At 38.7% G+C, this 21,650-nt stretch overlaps 1 protein-coding gene across 4 annotated transcripts in view; it reads right to left on the reverse strand.

The window, feature by feature from the left end:
• Window positions 1–21,650, reverse strand: part of LOC135198612 (probable ubiquitin carboxyl-terminal hydrolase FAF-X) — a 506,622-nt gene that overhangs the window by 49,565 nt on the left and 435,407 nt on the right. For all 4 annotated transcript variants that reach the window (XM_064226360.1, XM_064226357.1, XM_064226358.1 and 1 more), the window contains exons 47-49: window positions 11,325–11,554; window positions 9,801–9,955; window positions 7,262–7,459 (exon numbers count right to left, since the gene is read on the reverse strand). In XM_064226360.1, the coding sequence (XP_064082430.1) occupies window positions 7,262–7,459; window positions 9,801–9,955; window positions 11,325–11,554 (583 nt within the window). The remainder of the gene's footprint in view (window positions 1–7,261; window positions 7,460–9,800; window positions 9,956–11,324; window positions 11,555–21,650) is intronic.

Here is a 21,650-nt window from a genome sequence, read left to right on the forward strand (position 1 = left end):
ATATTCATGAGCATATGAGGAAATAAATACAAAGATGTCATGGGATACTGAGGGACAATACATTCAAGTCCCAAGGGATACTGATCTCCCTCTATCCTGAGCTGAGCTACTGCAGTTGCCACAAGTCATTTATGGACCACTGAAGTCCTATGAACAGCTCTCCCGCTAAATTCACCCTAATCATAGGGTGTGTAATATTAATACTCATATGAGTTGGCCTGTCCATCACTCACAACCTATTACAGATACTCATAAGAAGATGCCCATTCCTTGAGGGTTAAACAGCATATTGTTAGTACACTGAATCATATAAGTTATGTATGAATTATAAGATGTACATATTTCTACATATTTTGGTTTCTAACATCTGATTTCATATGCTTAAAAGGTTTCCCCCACACAGCGCAAGGAAACTGATTCCCAGATTATCATGCTTAAAAACCCACAATAAAAGCTAATGCTTTAACTGGTTACCATTTTTAGAAGTGGAATTAGTCAATCAACTGAAAGACACAGATCTCTAGTGAGGTGTGGCACTAAATTTGAAGAAGTCACAAACATGCCCTTAAGGAGTCTGATGGTAAAGCACAATCACTGCCGCAAACAGAAGGAGTTAAAAAATGACGTTATTATGATATAACAAAGTTTCATGTATACTTACCTGGCAGGTATATATATAGCTATATCCTCTGTCACACTGGCAGAATTTTCAAAACTCACGGCAACCGCTAGATCACTGGTAGTTCAGGTGATCACCACCCCGTTCCCATGGCACTGGCGCTCGGAACCATTCCCATTTTCATCAGATTTTCTCTGAACCCTGTCTCCTGAGGGGAGGAGGGTGGGAATTTAATTATATATACCTGCCAGGGAAGTATACAGTGGTCCCCCAGTATTCGCAAGGGATGCGTACCAGATCCCCCCTTGAATAGTTAGAACCCGCGAATCTTTGAACCCCTATAAAAACGCTAAAAACAGCCTATTTTGTTAGTTAAAACTCAAGAAAAACCACTAAAAATTTTCATACTTGGTTTTTTTAATAGTTTTATCAAAAAAGTGCATTTTATGATGAAATTGATAAAAAAAAACAGGAATTTATGGATATTTCTCATAGAAAAATATCGCGAATGTGCAAAATTTCCGCGAATAATGCAGGGAAACGTTCCCGAGAGAAATCCGCAAACGTGTGAGTCCGCGAATCTGGAGAACGCGAATACGGGGGTCCACTGTACATGAAACTTTGTTATATCATAATAACGTCATTTTCATGTACGACACTTACCTGGCAGGCATATATATGGCTGATTGACACATTTGGAGGTGGGTCAAAGACGGCAACATCGTTAGAGTTTAAAACTTAAAAATAAATTTTAAAGTACTCCTTGGTTCCTTACCTGCTAAGGTAGCTGACTTCATAGGTCCTGCCTCTTAGCCTGCTTAACCTTAGTAGCTCTCAACTAGGACGTGACCTGAATGTTGAAGAAGCTATCAAAAGGGTCTGACAACTGGACGTGGCCAATGCGTTGACAGAAAACCCTAGTCCTCTCTTACCACGGGCCTTCATGCTAGGAATTGTTAGACCACCTGAACAACACACACACACCACCACTAACAAATCGACTTCAAAAGACTGAAGAGGGAATATACCCTCTCGGACAACCATAAAAACACTATAACCTAATTAAAAACCCCCTAGCATGTAAGTAGGTTATGGGGTGGAAACTCCTTTGCCCAATACTGCCCCTGAGGAAACATAAGGGCCCAACGTTTGACAGTTGTCAAAAGTTGTCTTGACGTCTCTTAGATAATGGGACGCAAAAAACTGAATTGGTCCTCCAAAACGTAGTCTCTATAAAATTCTTGAGAGCCATATTTTTCTTGAATGCTAATGATGTAGCTACCGCTTTAACTTCGTGCGTCTTGACTTTAAGTAGTCCGAAGCTTCCCTCTTAGCAAAGCATATATGCTTCTTTAAATAGTTCACTTAGGAAGAAGATGATAGCATTTCGTCATGGGTCTACTAGGCTCTTCACTGAACACCAAAGAGATCTTGAGGTGCCTCTAATACTTTTGGTTCTTTCCACATAATGGCGCAAAGCCCTTTCTGGACAAAGAACTCTTTCCTGTTTCTGACCCACAAGGTCGGACAGACCCATAATTTTAAAGGAACTTGGCCAAGGATTAGATGGTTCTCGTTCTTGGCCAAGAAGTCCTCCTGGAACGTGCACACTTCCTTGTTGTGTTTCCAACCTATATCTTTAATCGCCTGAAGTTCGCTAATTCTTTTAGCCGTGGCCAAAGCAACTAAAAAGATGGTCTTCTTCGAGATATCTCTCAAAGATGCCTTTCTTATAGGCTCAAACTTATTAGTGCCTAAGAACTTCAGTACGATATCCAGATTCCAAGAAGGGGCTCTACATAGACGCTCCTTCCTTGTTTAAAAAAACCTGAGGAGGTCTCTAAGATCCAAGTCATTGGAAATATCTAAGCCTGTGTGTCTAAACACCGCGGCCAGCATACTTCTGTATCCTTTGACCGTTTGATTTGACAAACCTGCTTCCTTCTTCAAATACATGAGGAAGTCTGCAATTTGGGTCACAGGTACTGGATGAAGAAACCTTCTGCTTCTTGCACCACTACGGAAGGTCTCCCACTTCGACTGGTACATCATAGTTGAGGCTCTTCGAGCTCTAGCCACTCCTTTGGCCGCTTCTCTAGAAAACCCCCTCGCTTTGACAAGTCTTTCGATAGTCTGAACGCAGTCAGACCCAGAGAGAGGATGTTCTTGTGAAACCTGTCGAAGGGAGGTTGTTTGAGTGTATCTACTCTTGCGGCCAGTCTTCTTGGTGTGTCCACTGTCCATTCCAGTACCTCTGCAAACTAAATTTGGGCTGGCCAGTAGGGAGATATGAGATTAAGTTTTGTCCCGTAACTCTCCCTGAACTTTTTCATGACCTTTCCTAAAACCTTGAACGGGGGAAAGGCGTAAGCATCCAGACCCGTCCAATCGCATTCTCCTATCCCCATGCAGTGAAGTTCTTCTCGGTAGTGGATAGGACACTGACACTACATGGTAGGTGTCGATGGTATGGGTACTGGGACAAGCCATTAGGATGAAGTAATGATTGATCTGGAACCACCGAACTAAGCCCACAGCGAAGTTCGTAACTGACTCGGGCGCTCTGACAGCGGCCAACTGACTGCGTTTGGTAGCGAGGCAAGTTGTCCAAGCATCCGAGCAAGTCCCTTGACCTTCGCCCTAAAAGGGTTATGCCGAGAGACTAAACAAATCGTATTTGTTTGTCACCGATGCCAGACGGCGAGGAGATGCTTCTTTAAAGGCATGAGCCCAACAGGCGAAAGTCAATTGCCTTTTAGAGACCGAGGTCCCCGATGGCAAGACTCTCATAGCATAGTTGAATCTCAGCTAAGGAGAAACGACACTATGTAACGTTGAAGACGAAGGTGGACAGAGAATACAACCTATGTCTTTACAGCCGAATCGAGAGAAGAATTCTCAAGATTCTGAACCTGTGCTTACAAATGGCTGAAAACGCTAACCGCTATTTCATTGCTGTCCGGTGAGGAGTCGTAGTTGCAAAGCGGGGCGCTTTTCAGTAATGAAAACACAGGGAAGTACTGCCTGAAGAAATGCTTCTCATGAGCTGAACATTTGGAAGTAGAGCTGGCAGGTCGAGGAGTAGGCGATGTCTTCCAATACATCTGTTAATTCGGGGTGAACAATGAACAATTGCACACCTATGAATATGAAATATTTTGAAGACAAACTCAGATGTCTGCAAAAATCATTCGCATTATCGCATTGCGATGCAGCTGGAGACTAGTACAGACTTCTGTTACCGTGCGGTAAACAGAAAGATGAAAGAGTCCAAGAGATATCTCTGTTGAAAATTTTCGCAATGTCGAAGGCGATGACATCGAGCGTCACAGCAGTAGATGGTCATTCAAGTATGCAAGAATCCCCGTTAATCAGAGACCTAAGTCCGTGATTGTTGGACAGAGATACGGTTCGGTAGTCAATCAATGCAGGGGAGAGAGACATAACCGACCGTGCATCTCGGAGAGCTAGATGGTACTGAGCTGCTTTCAGGCAGTTCAATACACAGCAGCTCTCGCTAACTCGTCATCCTGAGTTGCCAGGTAACCCATTCCACAACGGAATGCGTTCGGCTAGAACCATCGAGCATAAAAATACGCTTGAACAATTATATTTAAACGAAACGGATTTCGGTAAATACAAAAGCTGATTTGGTGTTGTTGTGACAATACCAATTATCTAAAATCAAAACTGGTAACTCCTGGGAGTTTGCAGGCAGCCCCGAGTTGCAGTTCAATTAAGATACTCGTAGTCTCGGTCACAATCCGTAGAGTTAACTACGGCATGCGCCTACACCCCGGACAATTCAACTGCTTAACAGAATCATGTCGCGAGGGTAATATACGTAGTATATTTGTAGGTTTCTGTACAACGACCTCCATCCTAAATTCTTTTCCCCTCGAGGGATGAGAATAAGGATTGGAGATCGACCGCCTTCGTTCTCTAGTCAAGAGAGTAAAGGGGAAGTCTTCCCCGAAGGAAAGCTTCAATGGTGAACAGAATACCGAAGACGACATTTCAAGCCAAACTGAACGTTCCTGTCCGTTCTTCTCTATTCCAGGTTGGTCGCATACTGTGAGAAATTCTTCCTTCAGCAGCCGTCTTCTTCCAAATGCTAGAAATTCCAGGAATTCGAGCATTCGGCGAGGTTCCCGATTATCGTGGTAACAATTATCGGGGATTCTCGTCTCGCTCACTTTGGACTGTGGTCTCGCCTAAGTGTTTGGAGATCATAAAAAAAAATTCGAACACTCTGAGAATGCTAGATAATCCGCAAAGTGGAATGCCAGCTTGTTCGCCCCATCTCTCAGGGCTTTGTCCATACAAGACATAATACTCCTCGGAACTCCTAAGTCAGTAGATCCTTTACCATCCAAGGTACGAGCCAACACCCCAAAAGACCAGTCGAAGAAGTTGAAAACTTCCAAAGTCCGATAAATGCCCTTCAACCGATGGTCAAACTCCGAAGACGTCCACCAAATCTTGCCCGAGTGTAAGGCATGTCTACTAGAACTGTCAACGATATTGGAGAAGTACTTCTGGGAGGAGGCAGGAACTCCCAGGCCAAGACTTTCCCCCGTAGCATACCACACTCCCGACTTCGAAGCCAACTTGGCTGGAGGGAAGGAGAAAGAAGTCTCCCCTGCTTCCCTCTTTTCCTTCAACCAAGCATTAATCCGGTGAAGCGCTTTCTTGGCCATGATGGAGAGAGTCATCTTCAAGAAAGAGGACTTCTAGGGGGTTTTGGTTTTTGTATACTGCGAAAGGGGGGACAACGGTGCTGAAGGTTGAAACTCCCCTTCGAACCGAGACAGGAGGGAATTCGTCAGTCTCTTATAAACAGACGATGGCACTTCCGCATTTCTCTCATCTTCAGAAATAAAGCCTTCTACGTCCTCTTCCGCTGAAGAAACATCCTGGATGCCGAAGTCCTGCTGTAAACTAGCAGCCAAATCTGGCTCCAAGACTTGTTTGGAATGAGACTGTGGGATCGCGTCCTGATGAGAAAAGTCCCGGTCTTGGGGAGGAGGACGGGTCAATATCCTGCCGTCTGCGTCTTGTGTCCACCGCGTGAGTTGCGTCAACCGGACGTTTTTCTAGCTTTCTCTTGCTTCCTGCGCTGTTGAGAGATCGTCTGTCTTCGATGGCAAACTGCGTCCTATTTCCCGAGAGTACGAAGGACGAGAAGGAAGCGGCAAAATCTTGTCCTGCGTCCTCTTGGAGGTGTTGACGGGGAGAAACTCGTCTTTACGTCTGGAGGAAGGCTGATTGGTCGTTTCCCAAGACTTGACAAGATCGGCTAACTTAGCCTGCATCTCTCTCAAAAAGTTCGTAATGTGTTTCCCGACGGATCGCACGAGAAGGAGGAGAGCGAAGACGAGCAGAGCTGAGATGAGGAGGAGAGCGGTAATGAGGTCTATGAGACGGAGAGGAGACAGGGGAGCGCACCCACGATGAAGGAGTCTCTCTAACTGGAGAAAAGCCGCCAACAGAACGTCCTGCGTCCTCTCAAGAAAGATACGTTCTCTTCTTCTTGACGGGGATTGTGTCCTCATCAGCACTCGACGCTCGGGACTATTCCATCCTTCTTGAGCATAGCAAAGTTCATCCTGAGACAAGGATGGTCTGTATGTCCTGTTGAGGGGACGCGATTCCTCCAAATAGCGCCGTTTCCTGCATGATGTAGAGTTATCGGAGGAGGACAAACACTTCCCAGTAATGCATTTTCTATAGCGTACTGCTGCAGCCTGGGACGCAACAACAGGACTGCCTGAAGGAACGACTGATCGTGTGAAAACCCCTCTCGCCTCCCTTCGACTGTCGACATACCTTCTCCCTTGGGTCTGGGAGCTTGGAAGCAGTCTAGGTCTAGGAGCACGAGAGACGGTCAGCCGCCTCCTCCACAACGCTGTCACTAACATTAAATACACCCACTTTATGCGATAAACGCTGCATCTGATCGCCTATCAAAGCAAGGGCAGCAAACACTTACACATATTGTGAATCCTCCTGTATCTGATCGCCGTCTCCTCAGATACAGCAGCGGGCGCAGGAGAAACCTGGGGAGAAGGTACTACAGGTTTTACTTGGGAAGGAGCTGGAGAAGAAACAGTAATGGATTAATTCAAGGCTTTGCATGATGAACCCGATCTTTCACTCCGATACACTGATCTTCTAACATGATCTTTCTCGAATCTTTCAATATTTTTAGTGAGAGTTTTCCACTCTTTCTCAGTCAAATACTCTTTGCACCTATTCTCCCAAGTAGACACAAACTGTCTACACTTCTTACACCCAGTGTGAGGGTCTACCAAAGCTTTCGGTAGCCTCACTTTACATCCTTCTCACATACGGTTCGGCTGGCAGAGAAAATCTGATGAAAATGGGAATGGTTCCGAGCGCCAGCGCCACGGGAACGGGGTGGCGATCACCTGAACTACCAGTGATCTAGCGGTTGCCGCAAGTTTTGAAAATTCTGCCAGTGCGACCGAGGATATAGCTATATATATACCTGCCAGGTAAGTGTCATACATGAAACTAAAGATATCATGGTACTTCCAGATATACCAACGGTCACAAATTACTACTTGATAAACTGTATTCTTATCTTCACAACAATAATTTGTAAATTCAAGAACTTACATCTTCTGGGCACAATTCATAGGCTCTTTCAAGGGTAGATCTTGCACTTGGAGAGCGCTCCAAGAAGTAGCCATTGCTCGTTTCATTACTCTGTGCAGGAGGAGACCAGTTATTAAAACCATACTGTTGATTTGCTGCTGCGTATGGTCGGCGATCCAATTCATCATTGAGCCAATCAACAGCCCAAGTCCACTTGCGCTAGAAAGAAATAAATTATCTGGTTAATAAAAGTCTTTCCCTATTAATCATATACATACAAATATTTTTTTTACTATAACGTACAGCTACAGACACTGAGAGCTGAAGGCCAGTGCTGAGTTTCATTACAATTTGGATAAGTACGACAACCAATTTAGTTAAATTTACTCTGACTCTTAAGACAACCACACGCTATATAAGTAATCCTACAAATTTCCGCATCAACAGAGCTAAGGGCCCATCAGATGATGTTGAAATCCAGATAATGGAGAGTGTAAACAAAACCTATGGGTGTGCCAGGGCGAATTCCCACCTTCCTCACCTAATATTGTCAATGCAGGCAGACCCTAGTTATCAGTGGTGGTTCTGTTCTCAGCGCAGTACTGATAAGCAAAAACCGCCATTAACCGAAACTCGGGGAATTTATGGTGCTTATGGTGCCAAGTTTTGGTTAATGGCTTCTTCTATGTTTGGTATATTATGCTGCCATAACTCTACTATGAGCCCTATAAACAAGTGTCAAAAAACTGATCGTCAATAACCGAGTCCACTGATAACCAGGGACTGCATGTATGTACAAAAATAAAAATATGAATTGCAGTAATACTTTCCTTTCTTGTAGTATCTAAAAAAATTCTCCTAATTTACTTAATGGTAGGCTCAATTACCTGATTCTGAAAACATAAGCATTAAGTAAATGCCTATTGCGTACAGTATAAATGGATCGAGTAAATAAAATATCTGTTTCACTACCATAACTTTTATCTTAAATACAGCTACAATAGCCTAGGTGACTTATGCAAATGGATACTGTGCGTATAACACATATCCTTGGAAAATATTTCACACATTTTGTATCTCATGTATGTTAACTGATGAGAAAGTTGCTAAAGGCTGTCTCTGGTTAACAACAGGGGTTCAGTTATTGGCCAGTAACCGGTAACCGAAAATCAATGTTATCCGAATAAATGGCATTTAGGATGCTGAAAATACCTACGGATCCACTTAGCGATACTGTTAAGAGTTAAGAGACTTTTAAGCGGTTTATTGGCAGCAATAAACTGTCTAGTGGTGGCAAAAATCTGGTTAACATCATTAGCCAAGGCCAATAAAGCTGAAATGCTGTCAGCTGATGCTGACGTTTACCAGGGACGTCCTGTATATGAATATACATTAATGGTGATAAAACCATGGTAGACTGGCTGTGGAAAAACACCAGGAGGCTACCAAACTACTGAAATCATTTATGCGACAGATAAAAGATGATGGGTGCGTTTTTCTATTTTTCTTTTGGTGTAGTTATGCAGTATTTTTTAATTGAATCTTACTTCTCTATTATGATAGCTGTATTTCCTGTGTCAGGCGGAGGACGAGATAGTAAACAATTAATAGGATCATTTAGTTTGAACCATCTAAAGGCAGTCCCCGGTTTCTGGCGGACTAGGCTAATGACGATCCAGTTTTTCTGGGCTTGTCTAGCACCGTAAAATCGGTGATTTATGGCCAAGTAACATACCCACCAGAGGGGCCAGCCATTCACTGAAACTTGGCACCATAAATCTCCAAGTTTCAGTTAATGGCAGTTTCCACTTATCAGCATCCCACCAGGAATGGAAGGAACATCTGCCGATAACTGGGGACTGCCCCTAAATGTAAATTCGGTAAACAAAGACAAAATAACATACTGGGCATTTAAAACATAACCTAATACAGGCAGTACCTGGTTATCAACGGTCTTGTTTGAGAGTGCCATAAAATTGATGATTTAAAGGGCCATAATGGGTGGAGTTTTGGTTATTGGCACCATAACATACCTAACAGAGGTGCCATTAACCAGTTATCAGCCATATGAAAGATTGAATGACCAATGATACACAAGTATATTACAGCATATTTCATGATTTACTAATTTTGCCCCATTGTAGAAACTGTGTACAACACAATGTTTTTGCCTTTTTAGGGCATGGTATTTCTAATGATAACTGTCAAAAGCACATTCATTTTCAAAACAGTAATAAAGGGTAGTTGATTATTTTCTGTTTTATTGGAATAATAATTTTTCATTTTGCCTCATAACATAATAGCTTTACTTGATTGCCTGTGTGTGTGTTCACTCTGTATATATATGGCATTCCATCAGTGTTGACATCACAGTAGCACTAGACAAACTATTCCAGATTTCACCTGTAGACATGATAGAACTCCAAACAAAACTGAGTTTTCATTAAGCCTAATTTCTGACAATGACACTGTTTGCAGCAGCAGCCTGCCTATCTGATATGAAATTAAAAAATTGCAATATTTATAAAAATCTACTCATTAGTATAACTATTTCACTTACCTTCAGGTCACCATTAGAATGAAGCATTTGCTGTGCTGCAGAACACGTGGAAAACAATGCTACCATACACTTTATACACTGATATGCTCTCTTTTGATAATGATTTTTGCTTCTTTGTATAGTATCAAAAAGACCTTCACGATCGTCAGGAATACCTATAATAGAAAAAATGCTATAATATAGGCATTTACTATAAAAATGCTCATTACATTTATGTACAAATGCAAAGACTATTCCATACTTAATAGCAGCTTTAAAAATTTTGGAGGCCCCCAGGTTTAAAGTACTCAAAAATAAAATCGGAAGAAACATAGGTAAGGAACAACTGGCTTTATGAATTTCCTTTAGCTCATTTAGAAAGGTTTGCCACATTCAGATACATATTAAAAGGCTGACATTGTCTGTTACATTGTTCATCTGTAATCTGATCTCAAAACTCATGGAAATGGTCATATGATAAACTTTTGATAAGAGCAGAAAATTTTATTACTCTCTTACTGAGGCCATGAATGTTGGAAATTTATTTGCCAACATTCTACTTGACTATCAGTAAAAGCAACCCCAATTTAATTAATTAATTGAAAACTAGATCAAATTCACCAACCACCCTTTTCCTTTTCCTATTTAGTATATAATTTAATCAAAATGGAAAAAAAAATAAGCTGAATTGCTGCATGGGGTTAATTCTTCTTTCTGTGGCAGAACTACAGTTTGAATACTGTGGAGTACAAACATTTCCATAATCTTGAAAACTGCTCTAAGTAGTACGCCTTTTTCCTAAGATATACATAACTTCTCACCCTGCAACACAACTGGACCTCTGAAACCCTTTTGTACTATTCATTTCAAGTATGCAGCTCAGTTACAATGCCCAATGCTGGTGGTCATTATTCATTATGTTGCAAAATTAAGGACGTCTCCCTAAAAGTTTTATAAATAAAGTTGTTCATCATTAGTATATCTGTACATTATTTGAAGCTCTGCTTGTTACTTTATCATCACAAGAAAATTTACCTACAGAAAGTCTTTAGAAAGTTTACTTAAGAAATTCATGGTTTCTTGGTCTGTTCCATATGAAAGTGTTCTCATTTTGAACAGGACTAACATAAAATATGACCACTGATTCACATTCCAGGCCTTGATAGGGCTGGCTCTTTCGAGACACTGAAATTCGAACCACGTTAGAAGAGCCCAAAGGAGGTTTAATAGAACCTGCTAAGTACTGCACACTTCAAACTGAAGATATTAGAACTTTGAAAAAACATGACCAGTTTTTGAAGAATAGTTCTCAAAGTTATAGCTTTCTGACTTCCTTTTCCATAAATAGCCTGAAACATACCTGACAGTTAAAATGAGTTCATCCCCATTATGCGCCTCAATTTTTAAAAGATAATTTTTTGGTATTAAATGAACACAGAAAACACACAAGATACAGATAAAATTTTAGTATGTCCTGTTTAAAAAAAATTACATCCATCATAAAATTGTCCATACTTGGCTACTCACCAATATTTAAACCCTTACCCTTAAGAGCATTATGAATCCTATGATTTTGCCAAGAATCTTCTAGCAGCAGCATATGTAAAAGGAGATCTAAATATGGTCTCAACTCATAAGTGTAAGAGTATGCAATTTGCCACAAAAGCTCTGAGAGCACAGTTGATGAGAACAGTGGATTTTCCCAGCAGCAAAATTTCAGTAATTTCACAGTGTCTTCTGAGGCATTGGCATCCTCAATTATTTTCTTGACATACCTGTAATTAAAGAAAATAAAATTGGTACATTCATATATGTAAGCTCAGTACAAGGTATAAAGTTATAACCATTACTCTTAAGATATCTATAAACTTCTACATTCCAAGCGGTCTCCAAACAATTACTGATTATTTAAGAAATTACAGTCCATAGAAACATTTTGTTCTTGAGAATCAATTATTCATCCACAGCCTTCTTAGCAATAACAAGTTTACAGCAGCACGACTATGATAGATCATGAAAGAAGCAGGTCTTTCTAAATGTGCTCTGTTCATTAACCACTGACTATTGGATAAGGTTATTGCACTCCTGTCCAACACTTTCACTTACTTTGACTGAAGAATATGGATTATCAAAATAAATGTTTTACTTATTACATTTAAGTTAACGAAAATCTTCAAATGAATATTGTTGTATGAGGATTGTGGTAACATATTGAGACTGAAATCATTTTTGGAAAATTTCTATGAAAGGCTCAAAGAGCATCCATTTCCAATTCATGATTTTTTTGTGATGACATTAGCAAATTACAACTAAGCTGTGAAAACCCAAATACGGCAGGGCAACTAGGACTGATAGACTTATTACATTATACTGCAGCAAAACCTATCCTATTATAAGATTTTAAAGCTCTTAAAATAAACTGCTTCATGTGAATCTTCAAGTTCTGAATGTACAATGATGGGTTGTTTTTTGGTATTCATGGTTGATACATAACTTCTGGTAAATAGTACAAATAAGTATACACTAGTACCATATGTAAAATGCTGATGCAGTGGAATAGCAGTCACATACAAACTTTACAACAAACAAAATTAATTAGCTATGACAGACAATAATGGTAAACAATAATGAAAATGGTCAATTTCAACCAGGCAACAATAGTGAAAATATCCTTAACCAACATGCACTTCAATCTCATAACCTAGTTGCCAGTTTACAATGGTTAAACAATGTAGACTTGTTTGGATTCACTTTGGGGCAGAACTGACCTGTGGGCTATAGGCAGCAATGCAGTCTGTCCTTATTATTATTATGATAATAACAAAGTTTTACTTGCATTTCAGCTATTGTACGATAGTAAAAAATTACCGTAGTTATGTTACAAAAGACGTTAAATAAAACAGGACTTAAATATTTTTGCATTATATGTATTACCTTTATTTGGTATGGAGAAAATATTGGCAAGGAAATATAGAACTGCTAAATTACAGCTGCAGTTGTAGCTGAAGCTCAGAAAACAAAATATTCACACTGCTAACGTCTAAATTATCGTGGATCAGGAACACGAATGCATTTCTACTGCAAATAAAGGAATGAATCTCTGAACTACGTTCCATTCGGCAACTAAAGATAGCGATGATATCGGTAAAATGCGATCAGCTGACTATTTTAAGACTGTAAACAAAACTAGAATGCAAATGAAGCATCATCGTTCTGTTAATATAATGTAATATGATAATACATGCAATAAAAGTACAGTAAAACAAGTTTTATTAAAATTATCATTATTCTCAATACAACTTAAAAGTACAGTAAAACAAGTTTTATTAAAATTATCATTATTCTCAATACAACTATTATTCGACTTTTGCAAGTGACAACCTAATTGTAGTCTCCTCTCTCTCTCTCTCTCTCTCTCTCTCTCTCTCTCTCTCTCTCTCTCTCTCTCTCTCTCTCTCTCTCTCTCTCTCTCTCTCTCATCAACTGTAGCATAATTATACTCCTCCAGTAAAAAAATTCCGGTTTTTAGAATTCTGGATGAAGCGATTATTGTAAACATATGACATAAACAACCGAATTGAGGACATTCTCAGGCAGGACTCAGATTTATACATGGTAAGCTTAGATGTCGAATCCTTGTTTACAAACGTCCCAGTGGGAGGAGTTATTGATATAATATTAAACTTTTCCCTGATCAAGATGCAATCTTTAATAATTTTAGTAGAGTGTTTTTTAAACAACTTATAGAACTGTCCATGCTGGACACGAACTTTGTCTTCAATGGCATTTTATACAAGCAGACTAAAGGGATGGCCATAGGATCACCATTGGGTCCAATTTTTGCTAACATGTTTTATGTGCTCCCTGGAGGAGCACATAATGGAAGAATGTCCCACTAGGTTCCGTCCCCTATTTTATCGGAGATACGTTGACGAAACGTTCGCCCTGTTTCATTATGAATGCCATGCAGAGTCCTTTCTGGAGTTCGTCAACCGACAGCATCCAAACATAAGGTTTTCTATTTATAAAGAGGTAAATAATAGGCTTCCCTTCCTTGATCTTAGTGTTTCCAGAGGTGACTCAGGCTTTTACACAGGTGTGTATAGTAAAAAATTTACTGGTTTGGGAATGAATTTTTACAGTTCATGTTTCTTTAATTTTAAACGGAACTCTATTTTAACCCTCCTCCATAGAGCTTATAATCACTCATCAAACTGGATGAGCTTTCATGACGAAATATCCTTTCTGGCGAGATATTTTAGTAATAACTGTTTTCCTTCACACATTGTTTCAGATCTCTAGACAAAATGTTAAGGGAAAAAATGGTGCATTCAATGGTGCATTGAACACCTGTATCTACTGTGCACGTTTCCCTTTCGTGCATGATGATACCTTCAGGAGAGCATGCACATCCATTATTCAAAAGAGGTTTCTGGGTGTGGACCTGCAAATTATCCCCAAAAATCCCTTAACTATTGGATCTCTTTTTAGAGTCAAAGACTGACTCGGTCCTCTGTTTTCGTCCAGCGTCGTATATAAATACACTTGCCAGAGATGTGATCACGGGACATACGTGGGATGCACAAAGAGGCTGTTGAAGGTTCAAATAGATTCCCACAGGGGCATAAGCCATAGAACAGGTAGTAGGCTATCTAATCCAAACCAATCTAACATACGTAATCATTAAAAAACATGTAAAACCTATATTGACAGCAAGGATTTTTCCATCTTGAGCCAAATGTGGAACAACAACGACCTGACAATCTTAGAATCTATAATTATCAAATGACTGTACCGTCGTTAAACACCCAAATGTCCTCTATAAAATTGTTCATAGCATAGTTTGGGCAACTGGTTTGCCTCACTGTTTTTATTTTTGTTAGTCTTGCTCTTTCCTTTGTATAGGTAGGTGTTTTAAGATTTTAGTGATGTCCGATTATATAAAGATATATACACATTATATATAATAGATATATTAGATATATAATATATATATTATAGAGATAATATATATATATAGAATATATGATTAATATACAGGCGGTCCCCGGCTTACGACTGTTCCGGCTTACGACGTTCCGAGGTTACGACGCTTTTTCTTAAATATTCAATGGAAAAATCCGTCCTGGGTTACGACGCTTGTTCCGAGGTTACGACGCTGACGCTTCCGACGCTCCGAGTAAACGACGCTTTTAAAAAACGCATGCTATGATAAAAATCCTTTATAGTTTAGCACAGTATATAATAAAAATATGTTTTTGGTTACATTACAACAAAAATTTTGAGGTTATGATGATTTTCGATTTTTTTTTTTTTTTTTTTTTTTGGTTTTGTCGTTATTTTTTAAATTTTTTTTAGTGACGCAGGAAACCACCGCATATGCGGAACTAGTTTCCGAGCGAATGAATACACTAGCTTGGGATGCGCAGTTTAAAACAGTCCAAAAGAACAAATAATGAAAAAATCATTGCTTGTTTCCAGTACATAATTAAAAAAACTAAGTTTCTGGTTAGATTACAACGCAAATTCCAAGGTTATGACGTTTTGTTATGCTTTTTAACGATACCTCATACGCAGAACTAGTTTTTGAGCGGAGGCGCATAAATTAATTTACGCTATTAAACTATGGTAAATTGACCGAACAACGACCTCGAACGGTCGAGGACGCTAAGCGTAACAATACCAAAGGACGCCACTTCAATCGCGTGCCTGCCTGAAGTTCAGTCGGTTGTGTGCTAAGACGTTGCTGATTTTCCTTGCCATTTTCGCGAATTTACAATGGCTCCTAAATGCCAAAGTACTTCCTCCGATGATAGTTCATCCAAGAAGAGGAAGGTCATCACGATGGAGGTAAAATAGGACGTGGTGAAGTGTTCGGAGAAGGGAGAAACTAACACCGAAATAGGTCGTGCTTTAGGCTTGAGCAGGACAACGGTGGTAACCATTGTGAAAGACAAGGAACGTATTCTGAAGCACGTTAAGGATGCTGCACCGATGAAGTCAACGGTGATAAACGAGAAGCAACGTAGCCAGAGCATTGTTGAAATGGAGAAGCTCCTGATGATCTGGCTGGAGGACCAGAGCCAGCGACGTGTTCCGGTGAGCTTAAGTGTGATCCAGGAGAAGGCTAGAGCGCTGCATGAGGCAGTAGTGAAAAAGTTTGGCGAAGGCAGTGCTGGTGGTGAATTTTCCACGAGTAGAGGTTGGTTTAACCGTTTAAAGGCTCGTGCAAATTTGCATAATGTGAAGCTGCAAGGTGAAGCTGCTAGTGCTGATAGCGAAGCAGCAGGTAGTTTTCCAGGTGGTTTGGCCGAGATAATTAAGGATGGTGGTTACGCGGCTGACCAAGTCTTTAATGTGGATGAGACCGGTTTATTTTGGAAAAGAATGCCAAATCGAACGTACCTTTCCAAGGAGGAGAAGTCAGCACCTGGCCATAAAGCTAGAAAGGAGCGACTGACTTTGCTGTTTGGGGCCAATGCAAGTGGCGATTTGAAACTGAAGCCCTTGCTGGTGTATTTGGCCGAGAATCCCAGGGCTTTCAAGGGCATTTTCAAGAGTCAACTCCCTGTGATTTGGAAATCAAATAAGAAGGCTTGGGTTACCTTGATGGTCTTCGAAGATTGGTTCAATGACCATTTCGTGCAAGCAGTGGAACGGTATTTGACTTCGAAGGGTCTGCCTTTTAAGGCCCTCTTAGTCCTGGACAATGCCCCTGGTCACCCTTCAAATTTGAGCGACATGCACCCTAATGTGAAGGTGGTGTACCTCCCACCAAATACCACATCGCTGATACAGCCAATGGACCAGGGAGTAATAGCTAATTTCAAGGCTTACTACCTTAGAAGGACCATACGTTTTGCTTTGAGGGCCATAGAAGCTAACAAGGAGTTGACACTGAAGCAATTCTGGAAGGGCTACAACATTGCTGATGCAGTGAAGAATATTGCAAGTGCTTGGGACGAGGTGAAGACAACCACTTTAAATCAGAGCCCAAATCAGTTGATACGAGTAGTATCACCTCTCCAACTCCTTCAGGTAAAAGAATTCTTCATTTTTTATATTGTACATATTACACACTACATATGTCAAACAGTAATAACATGTGCAGTAGTTACAGTAGTAACTCTATCATTTTATATATTTTTTATCATTCCAGACTCCAAAGCACCTGCCCATCCCACTCCATAGCCCAGCCACCCACTCATCTACCATACGCCCATCCCAGTAAGCAAGCCAACCACTAGAATTTGGTAAGGACATTTTTTTTTATTAATGTTTTATTATTACATATGTAATAACCATGTTATGTATGTAACATACATACTATAATCATATGTACATTATCATTCCAGACTGGCATGCACCTGTGACTTACATAAACCAGACCTCTACATAGCCTACATGTCTTCATTTTGCTGAAGGTAAGGAATTCTCAGTTGTTTTTAATGTGTGCATACATACAATAAACTTTGTACACCTAAGTGGTTACATACTGTCCTTTAATATTAATTCTTCATTCCAGACTGCCCATCATCCTAGCCTGTTATCTGTGATAAAGCACACTGAAGTTAGGTTTGGAATGCATCCTTATCATGAATGCTCTACACCTCCACCTCCATCTCCCACAACCTAGGTAACAGCTTTGAGACTCACTAAAAGTTGGTAAGTTATGTAAGGAATTTCTAAATTAAGTTTTATAGTACATGTTATATATGATATTAAACCACTGTATGGTGCATATTACTGTATGTAACTTACTCTGCATATAGGACTTACTGACAAAATTATTTTTTGTACATTCCAGAACCCCCTGAATGATGTAGGCTACGGGGCCACATAAGACTTTGTCCATCCAGGGTTACATAGCACGACAACTTTAAACTAAAAGTAAGGAATTAATTAACATACATTAACTCTTTTAGTACTCTTGATATATCTACAGTAATTAACATATTGCATTCACGACTTTCTGTAGTGTATATTTTGTACACTAATTTTGTTACTTTTTCCTTCCAGAACCAACATTTTTCACACAACTCCAGGTTGTTACTACACATTACAAGTGTCATCAAGGGATAACTACAAGTAGAAGCACCATTTTTGGATGGAAAAAACCCTTCAGGAAAGTATACGTATCAAATGTAACATGTAGTGTAACAAAGTATGAACAGTAAGGTTTTTACAAACAGTATTACATACGTACATAACTTTTTTTTACAGGAATTTCCAACCAAGTTTGATTACATACATGTTATAAACCACTGTACGTATGGTTACTGTATGTAACTTACTAAACATACATACACGACTTAACTTTGATACTTTTTTGGTACATTCCAGAAAACCAGGACCCCCTCCATGATGCAGGCTATGGGGCCACATAAAACTTTGTCCAGGGTTACATACATAGCACGACAACTGTAAACTACTACAGTACTAAATGTAAGGAATTATACATAGTAATTAACATACATTAAGTATACATAGTAATTAACATACATTAAGTAAGTTTTATACTAAAAAAAAAGTGACCAAGATCTCTCACATGGGATAAGTGATCAAGGTCCCTCATGGAATTATAGTACATACGTAACTGGTAACTTTGCAAGGTTGGTAAAATCTCCACTCCCTGCTGAACAGAGGGTGTAGACCAATCATTTACAACATGCATACCAGTTGATATTAAACCACTGTATGGTGCATATTACTGTATGTAACTTACTATGCATAGAGTACTTAATGACATAATTATTTTTTGTACATTCCAGAACCCCCTGAATGATGTAGGCTATGGGGCCACATAAGACTTTGTCCATCCAGGGTTACATAGCACGACAACTTTAAACTAAAAGTAAGGAATTAATTCACATACATTAACTCTTTTACTCTTGATATAACTCAAAGTAAGGAATTATAAACTAAAAGTAAAGAATTAATTAACATATATTAACTCTTTTACTCTTGATATCTATAATTTACATATTGCATTCAGGACTTTGTGTAGTATTTTGTACTAATTGTGTTATACTTTTACCTTCCGGAGCTACCAGACTGGGATTTTAGTGTACTCCAGGATTTACTACCAAAGGATTATATAGTACTTCAAGACCTTCCATAGTGTACCTAAGGATATAGTACATACTTACATCCTTCAAGATATTCATAGTGTATAGTGTATAATCTAACCTAAGGATTAGTAGTGTACTATTAGTGTATATTAAAGTCAACTAAGGACTTGGTAATACTTCAAGATTGTGCTTTATAGTGTCACAAGTGTTTAATAAAGATTATATACCTTCAAGAACCATCCTTTGGCATTGAAATAACCACACTACACATCATGCAATACTTGCATGTCACACAAGTAAGGTCTCTAACTTTTTATTAGTTTAAGGCATATTTCCAAGTGTCGTTCCGGCTTACGACGATACCTCATATGCAGAAACTAGTTTCTGAGCGGAGGGCGCATAAATTAATTTACGCTATTAAACTGTATGGTAACCATAGTCAAGGATAAGGAACACATTCCCAAACAGTATACATATCCTTTAATACAAAACAGCAAAATATCATTGAAACATTATTTCACTTAAAGAATCCATTTAGACGCTACTTAGATTTGGATATAAAAACCATAGTTTCTCTCTCTCTCTTTGTATTTTCCGACGAAAATAATCACTAATTAGTGTATTTTGATGTTTATTTTCATGACTAACAAATACATTTTTATAATACAAAAATGATTTACTAATTTTCAAATATTAATTTGATTAATACTGTATTAGTAAGTTTAATAAGTTGAAATGATATCACATAATAAATATAATAATTCTCTCTCTCTCTCTCTACTACAAAGATGTATGTTTTTTTGTATGATAAATAAATGATTTACTATTTTCAAATATTAATATTAATTTATACAGCAATAATATCAATTCATTAAAGAAAATACCACAGTGAATTGGTAAGATTTTAGCTTAGGTATATATATATAAAATTATGGAAGAATGAAGGAAATTCCAGTCTTCTCTCAGTAACCTTTTTCTAACTCCAGGTACTAAAACTGTCAGATATATCAAGTTCTGTGACAGCCAGGAGGGGGAAGTGCTCATGAAATTCCCCCCCCCCCCCCCCTCTCTCTCTCTCTCTCTCTCTCTCTCTCTCTCTCTCTCTCTCTCTCTCTCTCTCTCTCTCTCTCTCTCATTTACTGAGACTCGAGATATTTTATGTACTTGTACTATTTGTTTTTGATACTTTCAAATAAATAATAATAATAATAATAATAATAATAATAATAATAATAATAATAACTGTAATTACAAAACTCATATGTGATAGTATTTTAAAGAAATACAATACTAATCTATCCGTGTCACTTTTAATTAAGGTTAACTCTCTCTCTCTCTCTCTCTCTTTTTATTTTGCCACACAAGAAAATAATGTGTCATAGTGGTAACTCCCTCCCTCTCTTTCGCTGGAAGCGTTATAAGTATTTTTTGAGAGAACAGAGAGAGATAAAACACTCTCTCTCTCTCTCTCTCTCTCTCTCTCTCTCTCTCTCTCTCTCTCTCTCTATCTCTCTTCTCTCTCTCCTCTCTCTTCTTTCTCTCTCTCTTCTCTTTACCAGATGAAAGAATTTTTATGGTACTAGTATGTCAAAATGTTTATTGATAATTTCAGTTATTTAAACAAATATAAACAACCTCCTTTATACCGTGCTGGTGCTACAAGTTGTAATGCTCTCTCTCTCTCTCTTTTTTTGTATTTTAATGAAAATATACAGTAATTTCTGAATACAGTGTTGCACATGAAAAAAGTAAATTAGTGATAATTTTTTGAGATACGGCCCTAAGAAAAATTGCAAATTAGTGAAATTTTCCCTGTGGACATGTTTTCAACAACGTCGTTCCGGCTTACAACGATTTTTCGGGTTACGACGCGGTCTTAAGAACGGAACCCCCGTCGAACCCGGGGACTGCCTGTATGTAAATATATATAATATATATATATATATATATATATATATATATATATATATATATATATATATATACATATATATATATATATATATATATATATAATATATATATATATATATATATATCTCAAGCTACGTCCTTTTAACCCTCTTACGCTGACTGGACGTATTTTAAGTCGACATTTTTTGTCTCCCGTGTGCCGACTGGACGTATTTTACGTTGACTTACAAAAGCTTTTTTCAAAATTCGCGGAAAAATACTTATAGGCCTACCAGCCTAAAACTTTTGAATCACGCGCCTTGGGGGATGCTGGGAGTTCACGGATCAAGGTGTTGTTTTGTTTACAATCGTTACGCAGGCGCACAAGCGCGAATTTCTTTCTTGCCGCACTAAAAAGTATCTGTGACACATCTCGGAAATTATTTCGTCACTTTGACATAATTTTTGTACCATTGTAAATTAGCCGTTACAAGAAGTATTATATATGAAAATGTGCGCATTTTTACGTAGAATACAACAATAAAATACTCATGATTGTAGCTTTTATCAGTTTTGAGATATTTTCATATAAATAACGATAATTGCCAAAATTTCAACCTTCGGTCAACTTTGACTCTACTGAAATGGTCGAAAAACGCAATTATAAGCTAAAACGCTTATATTCTAGTAATATTCAATCATTTACCTTAATTTTGCAACTAATTGGTAGTCTCTAGCACAATATTTCGATTTATGGTGAATTTATGAAAAAACTTTTTCCTTACGTCCGCGCGGTAACTTCCGAAAAAAATCATACATGCGATTGTGGTAATGTTTGCACCATTTTAAAATAGGCCGTTATATAAAGTTTTATATACGGAAATGTGCGCAATTTCATGCACAATAC

Source organism: Macrobrachium nipponense, chromosome 22 (assembly GCF_015104395.2).
Source record: "Macrobrachium nipponense isolate FS-2020 chromosome 22, ASM1510439v2, whole genome shotgun sequence".
Classification (NCBI taxonomy): domain Eukaryota; kingdom Metazoa; phylum Arthropoda; class Malacostraca; order Decapoda; family Palaemonidae; genus Macrobrachium; species Macrobrachium nipponense.